This window comes from Benincasa hispida, chromosome 3 (assembly GCF_027475165.1).
Source record: "Benincasa hispida cultivar pf3 chromosome 3, pf3_genome.v1.1, whole genome shotgun sequence".
Taxonomy (NCBI): domain Eukaryota; kingdom Viridiplantae; phylum Streptophyta; class Magnoliopsida; order Cucurbitales; family Cucurbitaceae; genus Benincasa; species Benincasa hispida.
This window is the reverse complement of record NC_143480.1, coordinates 1,043,475-1,064,575: the sequence shown is the minus strand read 5'-3', so window position 1 is coordinate 1,064,575 and position 21,101 is coordinate 1,043,475. Positions and strand designations below refer to the sequence as shown.

The 21,101-nt window shown below is 37.4% G+C and overlaps 1 protein-coding gene across 5 annotated transcripts in view; it reads left to right on the top strand.

The window, feature by feature from the left end:
* The first annotated feature begins 5,933 nt into the window (after positions 1-5,933).
* Positions 5,934-21,101, top strand: part of LOC120072709 (uncharacterized) — a 33,477-nt gene continuing 18,309 nt past the window's right edge. The window contains exons 1-4 of one of the 5 annotated variants that reach the window (XM_039025172.2): positions 5,934-6,125; positions 6,337-6,710; positions 7,549-7,665; positions 8,004-8,278. In XM_039025172.2, the coding sequence (XP_038881100.1) occupies positions 6,387-6,710; positions 7,549-7,665; positions 8,004-8,081 (519 nt within the window). In that variant the 5' untranslated portion in view covers positions 5,934-6,125; positions 6,337-6,386 and the 3' untranslated portion in view covers positions 8,082-8,278. Of the gene's footprint in view, positions 6,126-6,336; positions 6,711-7,548; positions 7,666-8,003; positions 8,279-10,878; positions 11,563-21,101 lie in introns of those variants that run through there. The other 4 variants (XM_090311596.1, XM_039025170.2, XM_039025171.2 and 1 more) reach the window with 4 other exon arrangements.

Below are 21,101 nucleotides of genomic sequence, written 5' to 3'. Positions count from 1 at the left end.
TATTAAATATCTTTTATCTCAAAGTCGGTTTTGCTGTCAGTTGTGATGCTTCCTAGTAGCTACATGTGTCTAAGAAACAACTTTGTCCAATTAGGTTTCTTACTCATTAGAAATTTGGCATAATGCTTTCTACTACCAATGGTTGTAAAGCTTACTCAAAGCAATTCTCATGTTACTCTTTAGTCCTAAACAAGCATATATCATTATTTAGACCCTACTATAAATGAGTATGGAAATCTCTTTCATAATGAGGTTCCTGAAGCCCCTGGATACTATAGAGCATTAGTGATAACGGGCAGAAATGCACGTTATTACAACGCAAAGTTATAAAACAATGCAGGTTTACGTTGATAAAAATATTGCGTCAAAAAGTATTAAGTTCACAATATTACGATCGCATGCGTCCATCGCATGAAAACAGTTAACTTATGTATTTTTGTGCAGAATATGCATTGACGCAAGGCAGAAAATGCAATCCAAAGAAATCAACGGCCAAGCGCATTAAGAGATTGCGTTAACGCAAGGCTATGCGATCATTTGCGCTTGCGAATATCTGCTCAAGAAAGTTGCCGCATAGAGCCGGTGCATCTTGGTGGGTGCATTTGGGTGAAAAACATAATAAATCATGATGGGACAGAAAGTTGACGATGGTCGATTCTGAATTAAGTTGACAAGCCGTTAACGAACTACTGTAGCAAGTACACTAAACTTTTCGGTGACAAATATTCGGCGCATCAGATAGAAAATTAATGTCATCCCATTAGTGCAATCATAAGAGAGAAGAAGACTTTCACCCCGAAGTTCTATAAATACCAAAGGCCACCTTCAGTGAAGGAGTTCGATAGTTAGATAATTTTCTCCATAGATAGAAGTAGCCTTGTTCATAATTTTCTTATACTTAGAAGGCGGAGCGAGAGAAGGGATGAGACGCCGGAAGATCACCCTGGTCAGCTCAAGAGATAACCCAAGAGGCGTGAAAAAATAGAGAGAGTGTCGAATCTTGCGAGAGCAAGACTATCTTTTGAGTATAGTAAAGAAGAACAGTGTAAAAGCCTTGGGAAGTAAGAGATTGCTACCAGACTCTCTATTCTTATTTCATATTATTATTTTGTATTTCAATTATATATCTATAAAATGGAACTTGCTTATCTACATCTGTTCACTCTCTTAAAAGCACGCATGAGTAGCTAAATTTATCAAATGGATTGAGAAGAATTTAGCTAACATGACCTAGGATTTTCATTGCGTGCAATCATCTTGTCTTATGTTGCGCTCATCACCCCTTTAGAGCTACTCGAGAGAGAGTCTAAAGAAAGAACCTAAGACTTGAGAGAGCTAGGTTAGAATCTAGACTCAAAAGAGCAAGATTAGATCTGCATAAGCAAGAGATAGAGACTTAGAGATAAGCTCTGTTTGTCAACATGCATCGCATGCACCCTAAAGATAGGTTATGGTATTATGCGGTCGCCTTGTATGTGTGAGTGTCAATTGTCATCACATAGACAAGAGTAGAAGCTTATGTATAGGTCCTATAGACATCATCGCATATATCGCATGCGTTATAAAGCTAGAAACTGTAGCATTTGCGTTGAGAGATGATTAGCTATTTTATGTGTGTAGCATGATCGCATAACATGAATGCAATTCTATGAAGTGTTAGTTGAACCCCTTCTCAACCCGTTCCCCGCATATTCATCGCATCTTCCTTATTATTAACTATTTTCTTAACTCCGTCGCATATATTTTATACTGTAAACAACAACCCAACAACTCTTTGATTTATTGATTACCACAAAGTAATCTAAAAATTATTGTCGCATATTGTTTTCCTTAGTCCCTGAGTTTGACCCTGGACTTACTAGGAAACTCAGTAGGATTTATACTTAGGTACTGCTGAGAAAACGTGTTGCATAACAAATTTTCCATCACCGCAATTTTCTTTCATTATATCATCGCATAAAACAACGCATCAATTAGACAATCTAAAACACAACACCACAACATCATAATAACTGTATCTAACCTCTGTATATAGTTTTTAAGATAAAACCTTCCTGGTTCATCAATTTATCTCGATAATATATCCATCTCCATAGAGTTGATCGACTCGTTGCCCATGCTAGAGGAAACATATTATATGTGGCGCTCCAAGTCCAGGATTTGAAATCCAGATTCGGTACCTAATAGCCTCGACAATCCCCTACATCCCCTGCGACTTGGTTACGCTATCATATTCAACTGATAATAGTCAATGCATAGTCACATGGTTCTACCTTTCCTTTTATCAATTAAAAACGATGTGCTATAAGGCAAATTAATCATCTACAATTTAATTATCTCCCAAAAATTAAATCCACCAACTTTAAATTTCAAACCCACAATAACTTATCCAATTTTTCTTAAACTGAATTCCAATTTTCAAATCCTTAATCATATACAATTTGACTTGAACTATCTCCACACAATAACTCAATTAAAAACACAATATTCCTAATATCACCTAATTAATTCAAGACAATTAAATTGAAATTACCTAGAATTTTGGGATGTCACAGCCACCTTCACGCGACCAACTCTGACAATTAATTAGGGGCTCATGCAACTACCTTCGATAACAAAATCTGATGACCAACTCTGACAACCACCTTCAAAGACTCCGACAACCACCTCCGACTATAAACTCCAACGAAAATCATCTTCGACGATCAACTTCTATGACCATCTTCGAGCGAGCAACTCTGAAACCAACTCTGGGCTTTGAGAACCACCTCTGACGAAAAACTTTGACACCAACTCTAATATCACCTTCATGTGATCAACTTTGGCTTCGACAACCACCTCTATCTACAAACTCAAGCACAAATTATCTTCAATGATCAACTTCGATGACCACCTTCAAGTGACCAACTCCGGACTCTGAAAACCATTTCCGACGCCAAACTCCAATGAACAACTACCACCTTCATATGACCAATTTAAAGCTCCGACAACCACCTCCAACTATAAAACTCCAGTGAAAATCATCTTTGATAATCAACTTTGACAACCACTTCGAGCTATTATGAAACTGATGACTATTAAAGCATGTTGTATGGTTGATAATTATATAAATAATGATATTTTGTCTACATTAAGTACAATATCTATATATAAAAATTTATAACATATATTTTTATTTAATTAAAATCATATATCAAATCAGTGTTAAAGAATATTTGGAAACCATAAAATGGAGATTTTTTCCTGGAACATTTTCTAACAAGAATTAATGAAAAATTGAGATTTATTCTCTGATGATCCCCAAAATTTAGAGGAATTGAAAGCGGAATTGTTGAAGAAATATGATGGCATTCCATTGGCTGCTAAGATGACGGGAGAGATTCGATTAAAAAAATTAATGACAAAGTAAAAACACAGAGCAACAAAAAGAAGAAGAAGATACGATGTAACTCATGAAGAATAATCAGGAATAAAACTTTTGACCTCTCTTTGGTTTCTCATTTTACTTAACCATATTTCTACAAGTAATATAATGGGTTAATTGTTGTTCTTTGCCAGAAAAAAATAAACAAATAAATAAAGAAAAGCTTTAAATATTAAAAGAAAAAAATTATAATCCATATTTTATTTAAACAAAGATGGGTAGAATGATTGAATAAAAAAGTTTCAAAACAAAAATAGTAATCATAAAAGCATATTATTTAGAGTTAAAAAACTGCACTAGATACCTCAGACATATAAACTCACCTATATATCCCAAACATAGACTTATGAACTCAGACCAAATAACTTTGCACCTCAAACACAAACATATGAATTCCAGATATTTTATCTCAACTCATCCCCTTAAAACTCATTTGTTTTAACATAAACTCTTATTCCACAAAATTTAATAGGTTTTTGTATATGGATGACCAAATTTATATTGCGCCTCTAATGTGGAATGACCCCGATTTTAAAAAGAGCAATACTTGGGTGCATCTCAAAATGCGCTATCATTGTGCATTCACTCTCATCTCACACCTAAAATAGCAATAGAATATTTGAAGAAGAAAGTAAGGATAATTTGTCACGTGGCACACTATCTTTGGAGAATTTGAATCATTTAATGGGATGCACAGAGATAGTTGTAACCTATGATGCACCTAAGTATTTTTCTTTCAATAATAATAAATACTAACATTTTGTTACATCGCATGCTACTCAGATCATGTTTGTTACTTTCTTTGTCCCTCTCGCTTGCATTCATCCTTTAGATCCCCACACTTGTGTTTTCTCTTTCTTCTATTTAAACACTTGAAGCATAGCAAATCCTTGTGTTCCTCTCTCGGATCATCACACCAGCGATAAACTGTTAGAAGGTGGATGTAAGCATGAGGACAATGTTCATTTGGAGTAGGTGATGAGTGGTTGGCGAGTGGCCTGAAGTGCGAACATGAGCGATTATCAAAATGGGTGATGAGCGGTTAGACAATGGTCATAGGCTCAGGTGAGAGAGGGGGGACAAAAGAAAGAAACGTGGGGATAGAGGGAGCGAAAAAACGTGAGTGTGAAGGGGATAAAGGAGTGTGAGTAAGAGTAATGAATGAAGTAGCGAGCACAATCTAAATGGCACGTAAAATAAGCAAGATGTTAATGTTGATTGATTTCGGAATTCGGAACGTGAACGCAATTGCATATTAAAGTCATTCGTACATAAAAGCTCCAACAGGAGGCCAATTAACGCAACAATTAAATATGGGGTTTTCTACACATATAACTTCAATAAATATGCCCAATTACACAATTGTGTAAACTTTCCTATGTTTTACCCGAATAGCCAAATGGACTATTATTTTACACAAATGTGTTTTCATTGGTGTACATGTGTATCAATAGTTTATCTTATACATTTTATACTGGACATATTAGTTAACAGATTGATTTTACTAAATATAAAGTATAAAAGTTTATTGATATACCAAATATAAAGTATAAATGTTTGTTGATATACCACGTGAAAAATCGAATTGAATATTTTGAAGAAATAACAACTGTGTTTTAGGAATTGAAACATATAGGTGGCATACATACAAATTCGTTCAAACCCCCACCTTACAACCAACAGTTTTGGAGTTGTTTTATGTCGATAAATCAATCGAGACATCTTCCAATTCTATTTATTTTATTGTTTTGTTGTCATCAATTTAAGCATGTCAAAAGACCATAACTAAACTAACTAACAATAATGAAAAACCAACTAACCAACACTAGTTCGATTGTTTCGGGGGAAAATAACTAGTGATATCGTAGTACCTAATCTCCTCCTTAGTAACTGACACATAATTAAATAATTTAGTAATTTATCATTCATTTATTTTGTAGACTCTCACATAATTCTTAACTGCTACTTTGTGGCAAACAATGATTGAAAATTTTCTTTTGGATAACGTACATAATTTATGATTTATTTTCTGTTGGATAATACATCGGTACATCCCTCTATGCATCATACCTTCATCACTCACCAAATAATAATAATAATAATAATAATCAAAATATTTTTTAAAAGAAAATTTTACCTCATGACAATAGTTGGATAATTTAGTGGGATAGTGGGGCTTAGAATGTAACTAAAAAAAATGTCAAAACTTCATAGAAATAGAAAAAATACTTATAGACACTGATAGAATTCTATTAACGTTTATCACGTAGTATAAATGATAGACTCCGATAGACTTTTATCAATCTCTATAAAAGAAAATTAAATTTTCTATTTTATGTAAATAGTTTTCGAAAAGGGAAATTCTTATAAATAGAGAATTCCCAAAAATATTTATACTTTGTAGTAAAAAGTTCCAAAAGTGCTTTATTTTTTTTTTGTAACTTTTTGCTATAAAATGTAAATATTTTTAAATATTTTTTATATTTAAAAAGATCCCTATCGAAAATCTATTTTAAAAATTAATAATTTCCTTAATTTTAATTTTGCGTCATTCGTTATCCTCAGGGTTATCTCCCTCCGAAACCGACGAGTCCTCTCTCCTCCATTGCTTCCGGTAGTATCACGGAGGTTGGAAAAGCCCTACGCTCGCAGGGGCTTCTCATCTCACTCATCTCTCTGCAACAAAGTTCGTTCCGTACCAGTATGTTCCCTCCACTCTCTTATCTTCTTCTTCGACATTTAATCGCGTATGAAAGGAAAATGAAAGTACCAATTACTGGCGAAACAAGGATCAATAGTTATATTAACTGCTGCTATAATTGTGCCATTTCTGTTAAATGTTTAGCAGTGATATTATATGTAAGTGTTTCACTTGGAGTGTGAATTTTCTATATCAAATGTTATTTATCTAGAAGCTGATTGAGAAAGAAGATTGAAGGAGTTGAAAGAAGAATTGGGAGTAATGTCTGCGACGCTGTTGTCTTATTGCAATCCAAGTCTAGCTTGTAATTACGGGAGGATGGATTCGAAACACATGGCTTTCGGACATTTACGGTCTATTGGAAGTAGAAACAATGGCTACCGCAAGCTTACCGTGTTTGCCGTTACAGAAGGGTCTGCAAAATCGAGCGAGTCTGAAGAAACAATCCCTTCTTGGGCCAAACCTGATTCGGAGGAGCCTCCTCCTTGGGCAAGGGAAGAAGGCAAGGAAATTGGAACTCAACAGGGATTTCAGGTCCCTTTCTACGTTTACTTGCTCGCCTCATCTATCACTGCAATTGCTGCTGTAAGCTTCCCTCCAACTACATACTTGTTTTTGGCATCTTTTATAGTGTTGTTTTTATACTAACTGCTGCAGTACTTCCTATTTGCTTAGAAATTAGCAAACGACGTCATTACCTCCTGTTAACACAATCATTTATATGATATAAGGAGAAAACAACATTGTGAGAATTTTAACTTGTAACGTTGTAATTTGATGTCCTGTTAAATCACTACTAACTATGGTCAAAAGAATGCATTAATGGCTTTTGCAGACTGGATTATGGATAGAATGATTTTTTTCCCCTGAAAATATTTGTCAACTTCTTGGGGAACTGTGGCCCATTTGACAACCATCTGTATGATAGCAGTCTCTAGTTGTTCCTTTATCCTCTATTGCATATTTGTTCATATTTAGAATTAGGAGAGTGATGTGTTAATACACCGATCACCCTATTTTAGGTTATAATAAATTTAATTGTCAATACTTTATCACTTATCTTACTTTTTAGAAGACTCAATGATTAGAAATCAATATTGATTATAGAGGAAATAACATTACAAGGTTTGAATATAAGACCTCCTACTCTGATGTCATGTTAAATCATCAATGAACTTCAATGCTTATTATAAAAAAAATGAATTCAAAAGCTTAACATAATAAGTTGTGGTAAATTTAATTACATTAATACTTTAGCTTGATTAAGATGATTAAGAGATCATGTAAATGCAGTGAAGTGGTAGAGGTGATTGTATGTAATTAATTTATTTCTTCAGCAATGCATGATCAAGTTTGGTGCTGCGGATACTAATTCTAATTGAAGCCTTTTGTATGTTTATTGGAACGACTTCCAAAACTGCAGATAGGTTCCGTATTTGAGTACGTCAACCAGAAGCCTGTCTTTGGAATTATAAATTCAGACAGCATATTGTATGCTCCGTTGCTTGGATTTTTCGCATTTACTGGCATTCCCACTGCTGTAAGTTCCTCTGTCTCCAACATTTGCGAAGGGATTATCACATCTTTTCCTATGCGTTTATCATAGCATGAAATATAACATGAACCTTTTGCGTTTCTCTAATGAACATAAATATGAAGTATCCATCTTTCTGTGTTTTTTTTTTTATTTTTTTGGGGGGGGGGGGGGGGGGGGGGGGGGGGATCAGAAAATTAAACGTAAATTCTTAGCTAGAAACGTTGCACATAAGGTACTGTATTCTGTGTCAACTGCAAAGGAGGTAATAAGAAGAATGACAATACCATTGCAAAAATATGACCTCCCACTTACAAGGCTCTCTATCTAATTTCTCGAGACAGGCATTCCTTTGGTTCAAATCTGTTGAAGTTGCTAATAAGGAAGCTGAGGATCAGGACAGAAGGGATGGTTACTTGTAGAATATTTTTCTCTAACACGAATTTATTGTCCTTTGGAAGCAATAATGCTGTTCCTTCCCCACCCCCACCCCCACTTGTGAACTGTACATTCCGTATGAGCATGCTACAGTGCAAATGATGCTAAATAGGCAGTTATTGCCGTATCAGATTTTCAATTTCTATAAAAAGTATGTATATCATATATTGTTTTTATTTAATTGATAAACTGGTTTCCTTGAGATGGAAGAAAGTAAGAAGCAAAGCAATGGATCACAAGCCCAAAACAAAAGAGAGCTCCAGAAAAAAATTGCAAGAAGGGACAATTTTGATAAATATTTGGTAATAGTTGAGAAGGACCAGTAGGAGCTATAGAAATGGGTCAAACTTTGTACCTCTTTCCAGAATCCCTCCGTACCTTTAAAAATCTTCTCATTCATTTCTCTTTAGGTAGATGTTCCAAGTGTTAGCCAAGGAAAGCAGCTATAAGTATCTCCTTCATCATAGTAGGAGAAGTCTTGAAGCCATCCCCACCCCTAAAGTTACTAAAACTATGAATTTTCACATCTTAAGAGAAAGTGATCCAAGTCATTTAGTGGGGAGAGGGAATGCATGTTTATAGACTGAATGCACCACTAATCTAACTGAATATTTAGACATATTTTTAATATTAATATTTATCTTATCTATATGATTATAAAAAAACCCCTCAATAATACTATAATAATAATACCCATGGGCCCATCATTAGAATAAATAAATATTTGTTGTGCATTCATACTAAAGTTACCAATATTTAGAAGAGCAGAGAAAGAAGTTGCAAGAATCAAAAGGAAAACAGGGATGGGTGTGATTATTATAGAAGAATGTGGTAATGGTGGAATCTGATTGTGGCAAGGCAACTTGATTGAATTAATAACTGATACTATAGATGTGCTGCCGGATGAAGGCATTTGGGTGAGAGAGAGGTGAAATTAGGCTCAATGCTTTGCCACTACACTTTTCCTAATTCGCTTTCGCGCATGTATTAGCTAAAGACTGCCTGTGCTAACTTTGCTTAATGAAGTTGCCTCCGTTTCAGGGTAAGAAAGGGTTAAACTACCAGATCAATTCTTGAAGTTTCAAGTTTGTGTTAATAGAATTTTTATTTTTTTAAAAAGTATTTATGAACAATATTTTATAGAGTGCGTACTAAATTTCTAAATTTTAATTTGTTGTCTATTATATATGAACTTAAAAAAGGGCCTAACGGATCTCTAACATCAGTATTTTAAAAAAATTAACAAAATTATTAGACAAGGATGAAATGAGTTCAGTGACCCTTTTTCAAATTTTAGGACTGAAGTGTACCTAAGTGTTCACTTTTTTTTTTCAAAAAAATTCGAATGTTCTCAAAACTTCATTGCATAAATGAGAAATATGCCGAAATTGTTAAAAGAAATTTGTAGGATGTCCGTACAACTATTACACTTTATATTAAGATCTTCAAGGAGTAAAACTTGGTGCTACTTGGAATGCACCTAACTTTTCTGCTCTTATCTCTTCACTTATTTATCTTAATTATTATCTTTTCAGGTAAGTAATAAGTAATAACATTTTATACGTCTAATGTCTATATTTCAAAATAATATTTTGCATTTCACTTATTTAACTTATTATTTTTTCATGTAAGTAATAATCTTTTATGTGTCAAATGTCTATATTTCAAAATAGCATTTTTCTTGAAAACATCAATTTCGACCCACATTGTTATTTTAAACTCTCAATTTTCAGTTCATTTATTGAAGACGGTAGTACGTAGATTAGAAAAGAATAAAAATAAAACGTATAATTTTCAAATGATTATTGAAAATAACTTGTATTGTGTATATGAGAGAAAAAAAAAGTATAAAATTGTAACAATCCCGACTTTTTACTACACTTATAGGACGCTACTATATGCATGCATAAGCTTGACAATTTATATTTTTCAAGAAAAATTTAATAAAAGGGACGACTTTTATTTCTAAAATAATAATGTCATAATACACTGTTCGGGGCATCCCGACTCTAATTTAGAATAAATTAAATAAACTAATAAATTAATGAATGAACAAACAAATTAACCAAAAGTTCTAAATGCTAGACTTCTAACTTAAATTATGCTAAAGTAAAATAAAATAAGAAAGACATAAGGGTGGAAGCATTGACATGTATCAATGACTGGGTCACGAATTCCTCTTGTCATTCACCAGACTCAAGTGCACATTATGCATTGGAGGCATAAACATAAGAATAAGGGGCGAATCCAAAGGCACGCTTTCATAAGTAGTGACCCTGGAGGGACACAATCATAGACACGAGGTGTGAACTTGAAGGCTTACAACATATTATGTACATGGCCTAATAAAGATACTAACAGACACTATCAGTCTAACATAGTTCAAAACAGTCTCAAAATACATCTATCATTTAGATACCACAACATTCACATACAATGATATCATAATTTCCGCGGCATAAACATAGGCCTTCGTAATTCCCTCAACAGTTCAACATAGCAAGTCATGACAGTTCAATCCAACATACAGAATCATGCTTTAAGTACAATCACATACTTAACAACAACTTGGGTTCGAGGGCAAACTGGTAGTGTGATAACTAGTAGAAATACAAGTTATTGTAATCTCTTATTTAGAATTATGAGGGCTAAAAGTAGAATATGCGGTGATTATACTAAGAATTCATGTGAAAAGTAAGCTTGCGTCGATTAGCATAGGAAATCTCCGCTAACTCAATATTATACGTTATTCCGCGTTGAAATGTCTATTTTTTTTTGTAGCTATCACAGGAATTGATCGAATGCGGTGAATCCCAGACTATCACAAGGGTGATTGCGTACGTTCATCGCATGGATGTTGCGGCTATTGATCGCATGCGTTCATCGCATGGATGTTGCGGCTACAAAGTAATAACCATGATAGAAGGGTGATCGCAAGATTGGTGGAATGCAACGGTACTTCAGCAAAAACAAGCATGAATGCATACCCTGGGAGTACCGAAAAGATGATGTTGACATTTCACCTACTGCGCCGTTAGTGGCAGAGGTTCAGAGCTGGATCATCGCGCCGTTAGTAGCAAAGATTCAGAGTGGGACCATTAATGCTGTCGGTGATTGAGCTCTATAAATAGAGCCTTAGAGCCCAAATTCAATACATTCGAGCTTCTGCCTTAAGGCAGATCCTTGTGATCACAGATGAGAGCGTGAGAAGACATTCTTTGAGAGTTCTTCATTCATTTAACCCATTCCGAGTGACGACCGGAGCTTTGCCAGAGATAGATCTCGAGAGAGACTACTCCACCGCCCATCTATGGCACCACCAACATCCTTGACATACATCTGATAGAAGCAAGAGATTGCCTACATCTAGCCTTCCATCCCTCATCTTATCTCTGTATTATATTACATTTTGGCTTAAGACATTAATATATTTTGTAATCAACGCATCTCTTTATTTCCTTCGACACCATCTTCATTTTATTCTTCTTTATACTTCCATTGCAGCGAACTAAGTAAGATTGCAAGCACTATTGCATAATCAATCATGCGACATAGACATATGAAGCATGTAGCAAACCACTGAGAGGTGTACGTTGCGTGAGTCTAGTGAGTTAATCTTCTTTACTTAGTGTGAGGCTGTAGCAACGCTTGTCTATGAGTGGTCGCAATGCTTGTCTATGAGCTGATCAACGGCGACTAATTGTCCGAGAGGGTAAGTAGTGGAACTCACTAAGCAAAGTAAGCAGTGTTCCTAGAGATAGGAATATTCTTATGTTCAACACAATCATGCGTTATAGAGATATAAGCATGCAGCTGACCATCGAGAGGTGTGCGATGCGTAAGTGTGGCGAGCTGGGATTACCCTTGCGATCAAGCTTAGTGATGCGGTGAATTCAACTCCTCCACCATTTTATCTATTTTTTCATGCATTTTATTATGCGTTAACAGTTGCCGGCCTCTATCAACTCTCATAGTCATACTTCCATTGCTTAATCTGTTTAGTCAGGAGTAGGAGTAGTGCATAGTACTTTAACTTCATTATTCTTTTATTCTTCATCGCAAACACATTACTTCACAACATTTAGTTACAAGTCCCTGAGTTCGACCTCGGATCCCGAGAAACTTGGATCTCGTTATACTTGACGAGAAAGCAAGAAAACTTGTGGCAGGAACGCATGGTCATCGCATATATTCTTAAACGCACATTGTATATTTCTTAGTCCAACATATGACAATCAACGCATGGAGAACGAACACATATCATAAGATGCACGCATATTTACTCTCCATTTTCCTCGCACCATAGTGAAGCGCTTACTTCAAGTTTAGACACAAAATTCAATTCAAGCACACCAACCACCAAGTTCCACACACTTTGAATCGAATCCTAAAGCACGATCCATAAATTAATTTTTAACACTTAGCTTCAAATTACATATAAAAAATTTATTCCACAAAAATTTAAACCACTTACTCAACACGTGGCTTGTTCCAAAACCACTCCAACACTTCAATTAAGCAACCGAATTTGAACATACACCAATATCAAGGGTTTAATATCAAAGTACAGTAGGCCAGTCCATAAACGCATTGAAATTTTACCAATTTACCCAAAAGTATCGAAACTGCTCAAACGAACTTCTACTCTGCTAGACAACTTTCTTAACAACCCCAAATTCCTGAATCTAACCTCAAAATTTATGGGTAAATTAGTTTTGACGATGATAGGTACTGGGCGGCAACGTGAACAAGCGCTAGCAATGCTAGAACGACATGTGATTGATCGGAGGCTGACAACGGGCAGAAATGCACGTTATTACAGTGCTAAGTTATTAAACAAAGAAGGTTTGCGTTGTTAAGATATGTTAAATTGTGTCCAAAAAGCATTAAGTTCATAACATTGCGGTCGCATGCGTTCATCGCATAAAAACAATTAACTTTTGCAGAAAATGCGTTGACGCAAGGTGGAAAGCGCGATCACAAGAAATCAATGGTCGAGTGCATTACCACAAGACTTTGCGGTGATTTGTGCTCGCAGACATCTGCTCAAGAAGGATTGACGCATAGAGCCGGCGCAACTTGGTGGGCGCATCTGGGTGAAAAGCATAATTAATCATGATGGGACAGAAAGCTGATGACAGTCGAATCCGAATTACGTTGATAAGCTGCTAACGATAACAAGTACACTCAGCTTTTCGGTGACAAATATTCGATGCATCAGTCAGAGAATTAAAGTCATCCCATCTGTGCAATCATAAGAGAGAAGCCACCTTTCACCCTGAAGCTTTATAAATACCGAAGGCAACCTTCAGAAAAGGGGTTCAGCGAGTTCGGAGAGAGAGAATTTTGCCTTAGATAGATTAGCTTTGTTCTTAGATTTTCTTTTCCTTAAGGCAGAAGCGAGAGAAGCGAGATTGTAAAAAACTTGATGCGTTATTTTATGATGTGAAATTATGGAGGAAATGCGGTGATGGAAATTGCTTCGAGCACTCAAGTTTTCTAGTGGAATCCAAGTGTAAATCCCACTGAGTTCCTGGTAAGTTCAGGGTCGAACTCAGGGACTTAGGAAAACAGGTTACGGTGGTAATTTTTAGAAAAATTTGCGGTAACCGGTAACTCAAATAGTTGTTTGGTTGTGTTGATTGCAGTAATGAAAAATAAACAAATGTGGCAGATTTAAGAAAAGTTTGATTGTGTGATAGATGCACTGAGTATGCGGATGAACGGGTTGAGAAGGTCTTTAGCTAGCATTACTTGGGAATGCGTCAGACTCTGCGATCATGCTACACTCATGCACAACAATTCATTTTCCAATGCAAATGCGGTGCTCCTAAGTCTAGGACGCATGTGTTGAATGCAAAAGTGTCCATAAAGCTTATCCCTAAGTCTCTACTCTTTTCCTATGTGATGATGCAAGATACACAAAGGCAAGGTGACCACACACAATCATATCCTATCTCTAGGATGCATACGATGCGTTAATAGCAAATGGTGCTTATTCCTAAACTCCTATCTCTTGATTATGCGTTCTAATCTGACTCTCCTGAGCCTAGATTCTGACCTGACTTTCCCAAGCCTAGATCTTGTCCTTAGACTACCCTCTTGAGTATCTCTAATGGACGAATGAAGCATACATAATACAAGATAATTGCATAGAATGAAGATCCCCAGTTGTGCAAGCTAATTGCTTCTCAACCCATTCAACAGATTTAGCTACTCATGCGTGATAAACAGAGAGTGAGCAGATATAGAGAAGTAAATTCCATTTTTATAAATGAGTTTGAATACAAAATAACAATGGAAGATAAAGGTAGAGAGTCTGGTAGCAATCCCTTGCTGACCAAGGCTTTTACACTAGCAAACTCTATTCGATTCAAAAGATATTCCTACTTCCGCAGGAGCTGGCCCTCTCTCTGATCTAGAAGCTTCCGGAGCTCTCCCAAGCTTACTGGAACGATCTGTCGGCACAACCTCCTTCTCTCGCGTCCGCTTTAAAATAAAAGAAAATCTAAGAACAGAACTTGTGAACTCGTAAGCAGTTGAACCTCTTTTCTGAAGGATGCCTTTGTTATTTATAGAGCTTCCGAGGTGAAAGACGACTTCTCTCTTATGATTGCATAGATGGGATGGCTTTAATTCTCTGACTGATGCGCCGAATATTTGTCATTGAAAAGCTGAATGTACTTGTTACCATTAGCAGCTGTCAATTTAATTCGGATTCGACCATCATTAGCTTTCTGTCCCATCGTGATTAATTATGTGTTTCACCCAGATGCGCCCACCAAGTTGCGGCAATCCTTCTTGAGCAAATGTTTGCGAACACAATCACCGCAAAGCCTTGCGGTAATGCTGTGCTCGACCAATGATTTCCTGTGATCGCTATTTTCGCTTTGCGTCAACGCATATTCTGCATAAAAATACAGAAATCCACTGTTCCTATGCGATGAACGCATGCGACTGCAATGTAATGAACTTAATGCTTTTTGGATGCAATCTAATACATTTTATCAACGCAAGCCAACATTGTTTAAGAATTTAGCATTATGATAATGTGCATTTCTGTCCGTTATCACACCCTCAAATTTAAACAATGCTTGTACTCAAGCATAAGCTAAAGATTTTCTTTAGCAAGTCGACCGCAAATCTTTTTTCCCAGATTTCTCAAGGATACTTCATTCAGCTCTTATACACCAAAATGTCCTTAAGTCTTATTCAAGTCTCTTCTTAAAATATTTTTAAGACCTAGGGACTGCAAGCTTATCCTTCAAAAGGACTTTACTAAATTCTGGGACATCGCATGATTTATTTCAAAAAGAAAACTTTTCCACCTTGGTGTCAAATGATTTTTATCCTTGCATATTTCTTGACATTATTATATTTTTTTTCTCTAACCTTGCGCTGATCCAAGTGCCTTGCTTTCGTTTTGGCTTGCCTCCACGTATGTCATGCGGACATCCAACGACGAGCAATGCGCTCTTTCTCAAACTAAACTCATACCTTTTTGGCAGCGGAGTTGCAGTCATTATATTTATGTGTTGATCCTGGCGACCTACTTTCGTTTTGGCTTGCCCCCACGTGTGTCATGCGGACATCCAACTACGGGTAAGTGCCCTTCACAACTTAACTCTTATCAACATGAGTTTCCCCATTGCATTGACAGTGAAGTTGTTATTCTCAATTTTTTTTTAAAATGCAAGGTCGAAAATAAATACCTCACCCCCAAATTTAAAATGTGACAATGTCCCCATTGCCAAAAGATTGAAAGAAGTCATGCGATGTTCTTAGAAAGCTTCGTAAAGAGAGTTTGAAAGAAAGCTAGTAGACCCCTAACTTCTAGAAATATTTCATGAGGTGACTATCTTAAAATTAAGTTGACTCTAGTATATATATGAAAGGAATAGAAGTATGTTTTTCATCATTAAAATCATAATTGACAAAGAGACAACATGCGGTAATTCAATTTATCCATATCAAATGATTGCGATAATCAAAGAGGATGCAGTGATAAAACTTTTAAAACTAAAATGTGATGCGATAATGCAAAATTTGGAATAAGTGAAGGAAGAATACAATCTCCAAATTTGCGTTGTCGCCTACATTGTGTATCGATGCATCATTCTTTGCAGTGATCCATCTTCTTTAGATTGCGGTGATGGAATACGATAAGTTGCTTCTGTGTGTAACATCTCCGCAATCCTGTGCCTCGATCGTTGCAAGAAAAACAGTGAGAGGGTTGCACGTTATCATTGTGCTAAGTTCTCAACAATGTTGGATTGCATTGATGAAATATGTTAACTTGCGTCCATTAAGCATCATTTTCATAACATTGCGGTCGCATGCGTTCAGCACATTAGAACAGTTGATTTTTGTATTTTTGTGCAGAATATGCGTTGCGCAATGCAAAGATTGCGATCATAGGAAATCATTGGTCGAGCACGACTTCACTGCAAAGCTTTGCGTTGATCGTGCTCGCAAACATTCGCCCGAGAAGGATCACCGTAACTTGGTCAGTGCAACATGGTGGGCACATTCAGGTGAAAGGCTAATTAAGCGCGATGGGACATAAAGCTGATGACAATCGAATCCGAATTAAGTTGACAGTCGATAACGGTCATAAAGTACATTCAGCTTTTTCGATGACAATTATTCGGCGCATTAGTCAGGAATTAAAGCCGTTCCATCTGTACAACCATGAGAGAGAAGCCACCTTTCACCATGGATGCTCTATAAATACCAAGGGCACTCTTTAGAGAAGGGGTTCATGAGTTCAACAATTATAAATTTCATACTTCAGTTCACGCGTCTCTGTTCATAGTTTTCTTTCATTTTAAGGCGGACACGAAAGAGGAAGTTGTGCCGGTAGATCGTTTCGGTAAGCTTGGGAGAGCGTCAGAAGCTTCAGGGACAGAGAGAGGCCGACACCTGCGGAAGCGAGAACATATTTAGAACAGAATAGAAATTTTAGTGTAAAAAAGCCTCGGTCAGCAAGGAATTGCTACCAGGCTTTCTACCTTTAACTTCCATTGTCATTTTGTACTCAACTCGTTTATAAAAATGGAATTTCCTTCTCTATATTTATTCACTCTCTGTTATTCACGCATGAGTAGCTAAATCAGTTGAATGGGTTGAGAAGCATTTAGCTAGCACAACTAGGGAATCTTCATTATTTGCGATTATCTTGTTTTATGTATGCTTCATTCGTCCATTAGAGATACTCATGAGGGTAGTCTAAGGACAGGATCTAGACTTGGGAAGGTCAGGTTAGAATCTAGACTCAGAAGAGCCAGATTATAACGCATAAACAAGAGATAGGAGCTTAGGAATGAGCACTATTTGTTATCAACGTATCGCATGCATCCTAGAGATAGGATATGATTGTATGCAGTCACCTTGCTTTTATGCATTTTGCATCATCGCATAGGACAAGAGTAAAGACTTTGGGATAGGCTCTATGGACATTTTGCATTCAACACATGCGTCCTAGTAACGCTAGCTAAACATCTTCTGTGCATGGTGGTAACATGATTGCATAGTCTGACGCATTCCCAAGTAATGCTAGCTAAAGATCTTCTCAACCCGTTCATCGCATACTCATTGCATCTATCACACAACTGCATTTTCTCAAATCCGCCGCATTTATTTATTTCTTTTTCATCAACAAAACAACAAACCCAACAATCTATTTATTTATCTGGTTACTGCAGAGTTCTTCATAAAAATTACCAACGCAATCTGTTTTCACAAGTCCCTGTGTTCGACCTTGGACTTACCAGAAAACTCAGAGGAATTTACACTTGGATTCCGCTGGGGAAACTTGAGTGCACAATGCAATTTCATCAATGCATAGCATTCACATTTCACTTCATAAAATCAAGCATCAAGTTTTTGGCGCCGTTGCCGGGGACTTCGGCAAGATAGTTTGCTAACGGTAATTTTTTTTTATTTCTTTGCAGACTCTCAATCTCTGGCGAATTACGACCTGGACATTAAGAGGACATGTAGAAGGAGATTAAAAGACCACCAACAACAACCACAGTCAGATAAAGAAAAGATGGCGGAGTAGCCTGGAAATGGAGCACCAAATGATAATAATGTCATGGCGAATCCAATTATGTTGGCAAACGATCGCAATAGGTCCATTAGGGACTATGCATCGCCAAACCTCTATGATTTCTCTCCGGGAATCACGAGGCCTCGAAATGAAATCGGTGATGCTGTAGATGATCCAGACTGCAGGTCAATTCGGAGGAAGGCGTGGCGAGGACCCGCATGCCCACCTCCGAAGTTTTATTGAAATTTGCAATACTTTTGTGTTCCTGAACATCTCTGTCGAAGAAGTTCGACTAACATTGTTCCCATTTTTTTCTGTGATCAAGCTAGGAAATGGACATATTCTCTCGAGTCGGGAGAGATCACTTCTTGGGAACAGGTAGTGGAGAAATTTATGAAGAAGTATTTTCTACCTACCGAGAACGCCAAACGAAGGAAACTTATCACAAATTTTGAATAAGACTTGGACGAATTGCTTAGCGATGCCTGGGCGAGGTTTAAGAGGTTGGACCGAGATTGTCCACATAATGGGTTACCAGACTGCCTTCAAATGGAGATTTTCTATCATGGTTTGACTACCGCTTCGCAGACCGCTGCTAATGCGGCAGTTGCTGGTGGTATGCTTGATAAAACATATGATGAGGCAAACAATATCTTGGATCGCATCTCTAAGAATCATGAAGATTTGAGAGAGAGTGACCAGAGATTGAGACTCAAAGACACTGGCACAAATAACGGTGCTATTGGTTCATTATAAAACCAGATGACCACAATGATGAATTTAATCCAACGAATTGTGATCAGCAGCCCAACACCGCAAAATGGGCAAATCAATGCAATCAGTCAAAACACCGCAAGGTGTGCGACTTGCGGTGATGGGCATGCGATGGATGATTGCCCGCAGAATCCACAATTTGTCTACTTGGTAAAAAATAATCCATTTTCAAACACCTACAACCCCGGGTGGAGGAATCACCCCAATTTTGCTTGGAAGAATCAACAACAAAATTTCCAACTGTGGCGCAGAAAAAGGGCCACCATGATTCTTCCCTCGCAACAACTGTCAACTGAGTAACCAAGCAAGTAGCTCATAACCACCGGAATCCTCTTCTTTGGAGAGCCTATTGAAGCAATACATAGAGAAAAACGAAACCGTGCTTCAAAGTCAGGCTACGTCCATCCGCAATCTTGAATTACAGATGGGCCAGATTGCGAGTGAGTTGAAGAGTAGACCGCAAGGGGCTCTGCCAAGTTCAACCGAACTTCCATGCAACCCGGGGGGATCAGGTAAAGAGCAATATCAGGTTGTGGCATTGCGTAGTGGGAAGACTGTGGAGGGAGAAAAGAAGGAGCTTAGTAGAACAACTTCCATCGCAGCTGAACCTGAGATTGCGGTGACGCAAGAAGAAGAAAGAGAAAAAGAAGCAGTAGAATCGGAGGTTGCGTCAACCTCGAAGCCAACTGAAACGGGAACCGTGAAAGTTCAGTTACCCCCTTTCCCACAGAGACTAAGGAAGAAAAAGAACGACGAGGTACAGTACCAACGCTTCTTATCTATGTTAAAGCAATTACATGTTAATATTCCTTTCAGTGAAGCGATTGAGGAAATGCCTGCCTATGCCAAGTTTCTGAAGGATATGGTAACTAAGAAGAGGGGAGCTGGAAAATTTGCCACGGTGGCATTAACGCAAAGTTCCAAATCAATAATTCCACCAAAGATGATCGATCCTAGGAGCTTTACTATTCCTGTCTCCATAGGAGGACTATACATCGGACAAGCCCTGTGTGACTTGGGGACCAACATAAATTTGATGCCTCTGTCAATATTTAGACAATTAAATGTGGGGCAACTTGTACCTACAATAGTGACTCTTCAACTGGCCGACAGATCTCTGGTTCATCCAGAAGGAAAGGTGAAGATAACAATTAACAAATTTATCTTGCCAGCTGACTTCATCATTTTAGACTATGAGGCCGACAAAGATGTGCCCATCATTCTGGGGTGACCTTTTTTTTTATCAACGGGTCGTGTTCAAATTGATGTGCATAAAGGGGAAATCACTCTGAGTATCAACAGACAGAAGCTCAAGTTTAATATAATTCGTGCCATGAAGTTTTCGGATGAAGAAGACCTGCAAGATTCTGATGATGACCATAATTCGATTGAAGAAGAAAAGTTTGATGAAGAGAATGAAGAAGAGGATGCCAGCGCATCCGTTGCCGCCTGCAATGCGATCACAACAAAAACAAACAAGGAAGAGGAAATGATCACAAAGCGAGAAGTAGAGCCAACAGAAACATATCAAAGAAAAACAACGCAACCTTCCCTAGTGGAGCCACCAACACTTGAATTGAAGACCCTACCAACCCATCTAAAGTATGCATTTTTGGGGCAAAATGAGAAGCTGCCAGTTATCATTTCCTCTGCGCTCAACGAATCAGGAGAATGCGTTGATAAGCATTCTTAGGAAGCATGTACGAGCAATTGGCTGGACGCTCACCGACATTAGAGGAATCAACCCTACGTACTGCATGCACCACATTCTTCTTGAAGATGACCACAAAGCAACAATTGAACATCAACGCAGACTCAACCCTGCGATGAAGGAGGTCGTCAATAAGGAGATTATCAAATGGCTAGATGCGGGCATTATCTATCCCACAGCAGATAGCACGTGGGTTAGCCCTGTGCAATGTGTGTCGAAGAAGGGCGGAATGACGGTAGTCCCGAATGATAACAATGAATTAATACCGCAAAGGACCATCACTGGATGACGCATATGCATGGACTACCGCAAGCTGAATGCGGCCACAAAGAAAGATTATTCCCTCTGCCATTCATTGATCAAGTTCTAGACCGTCTAGCTGGAAATGATTTTTACTGCTTCCTAGATGGTTATGCTGGATACAATCAAATCATTATAGCTCCGAAGATCAAGACAAGACAACATTCA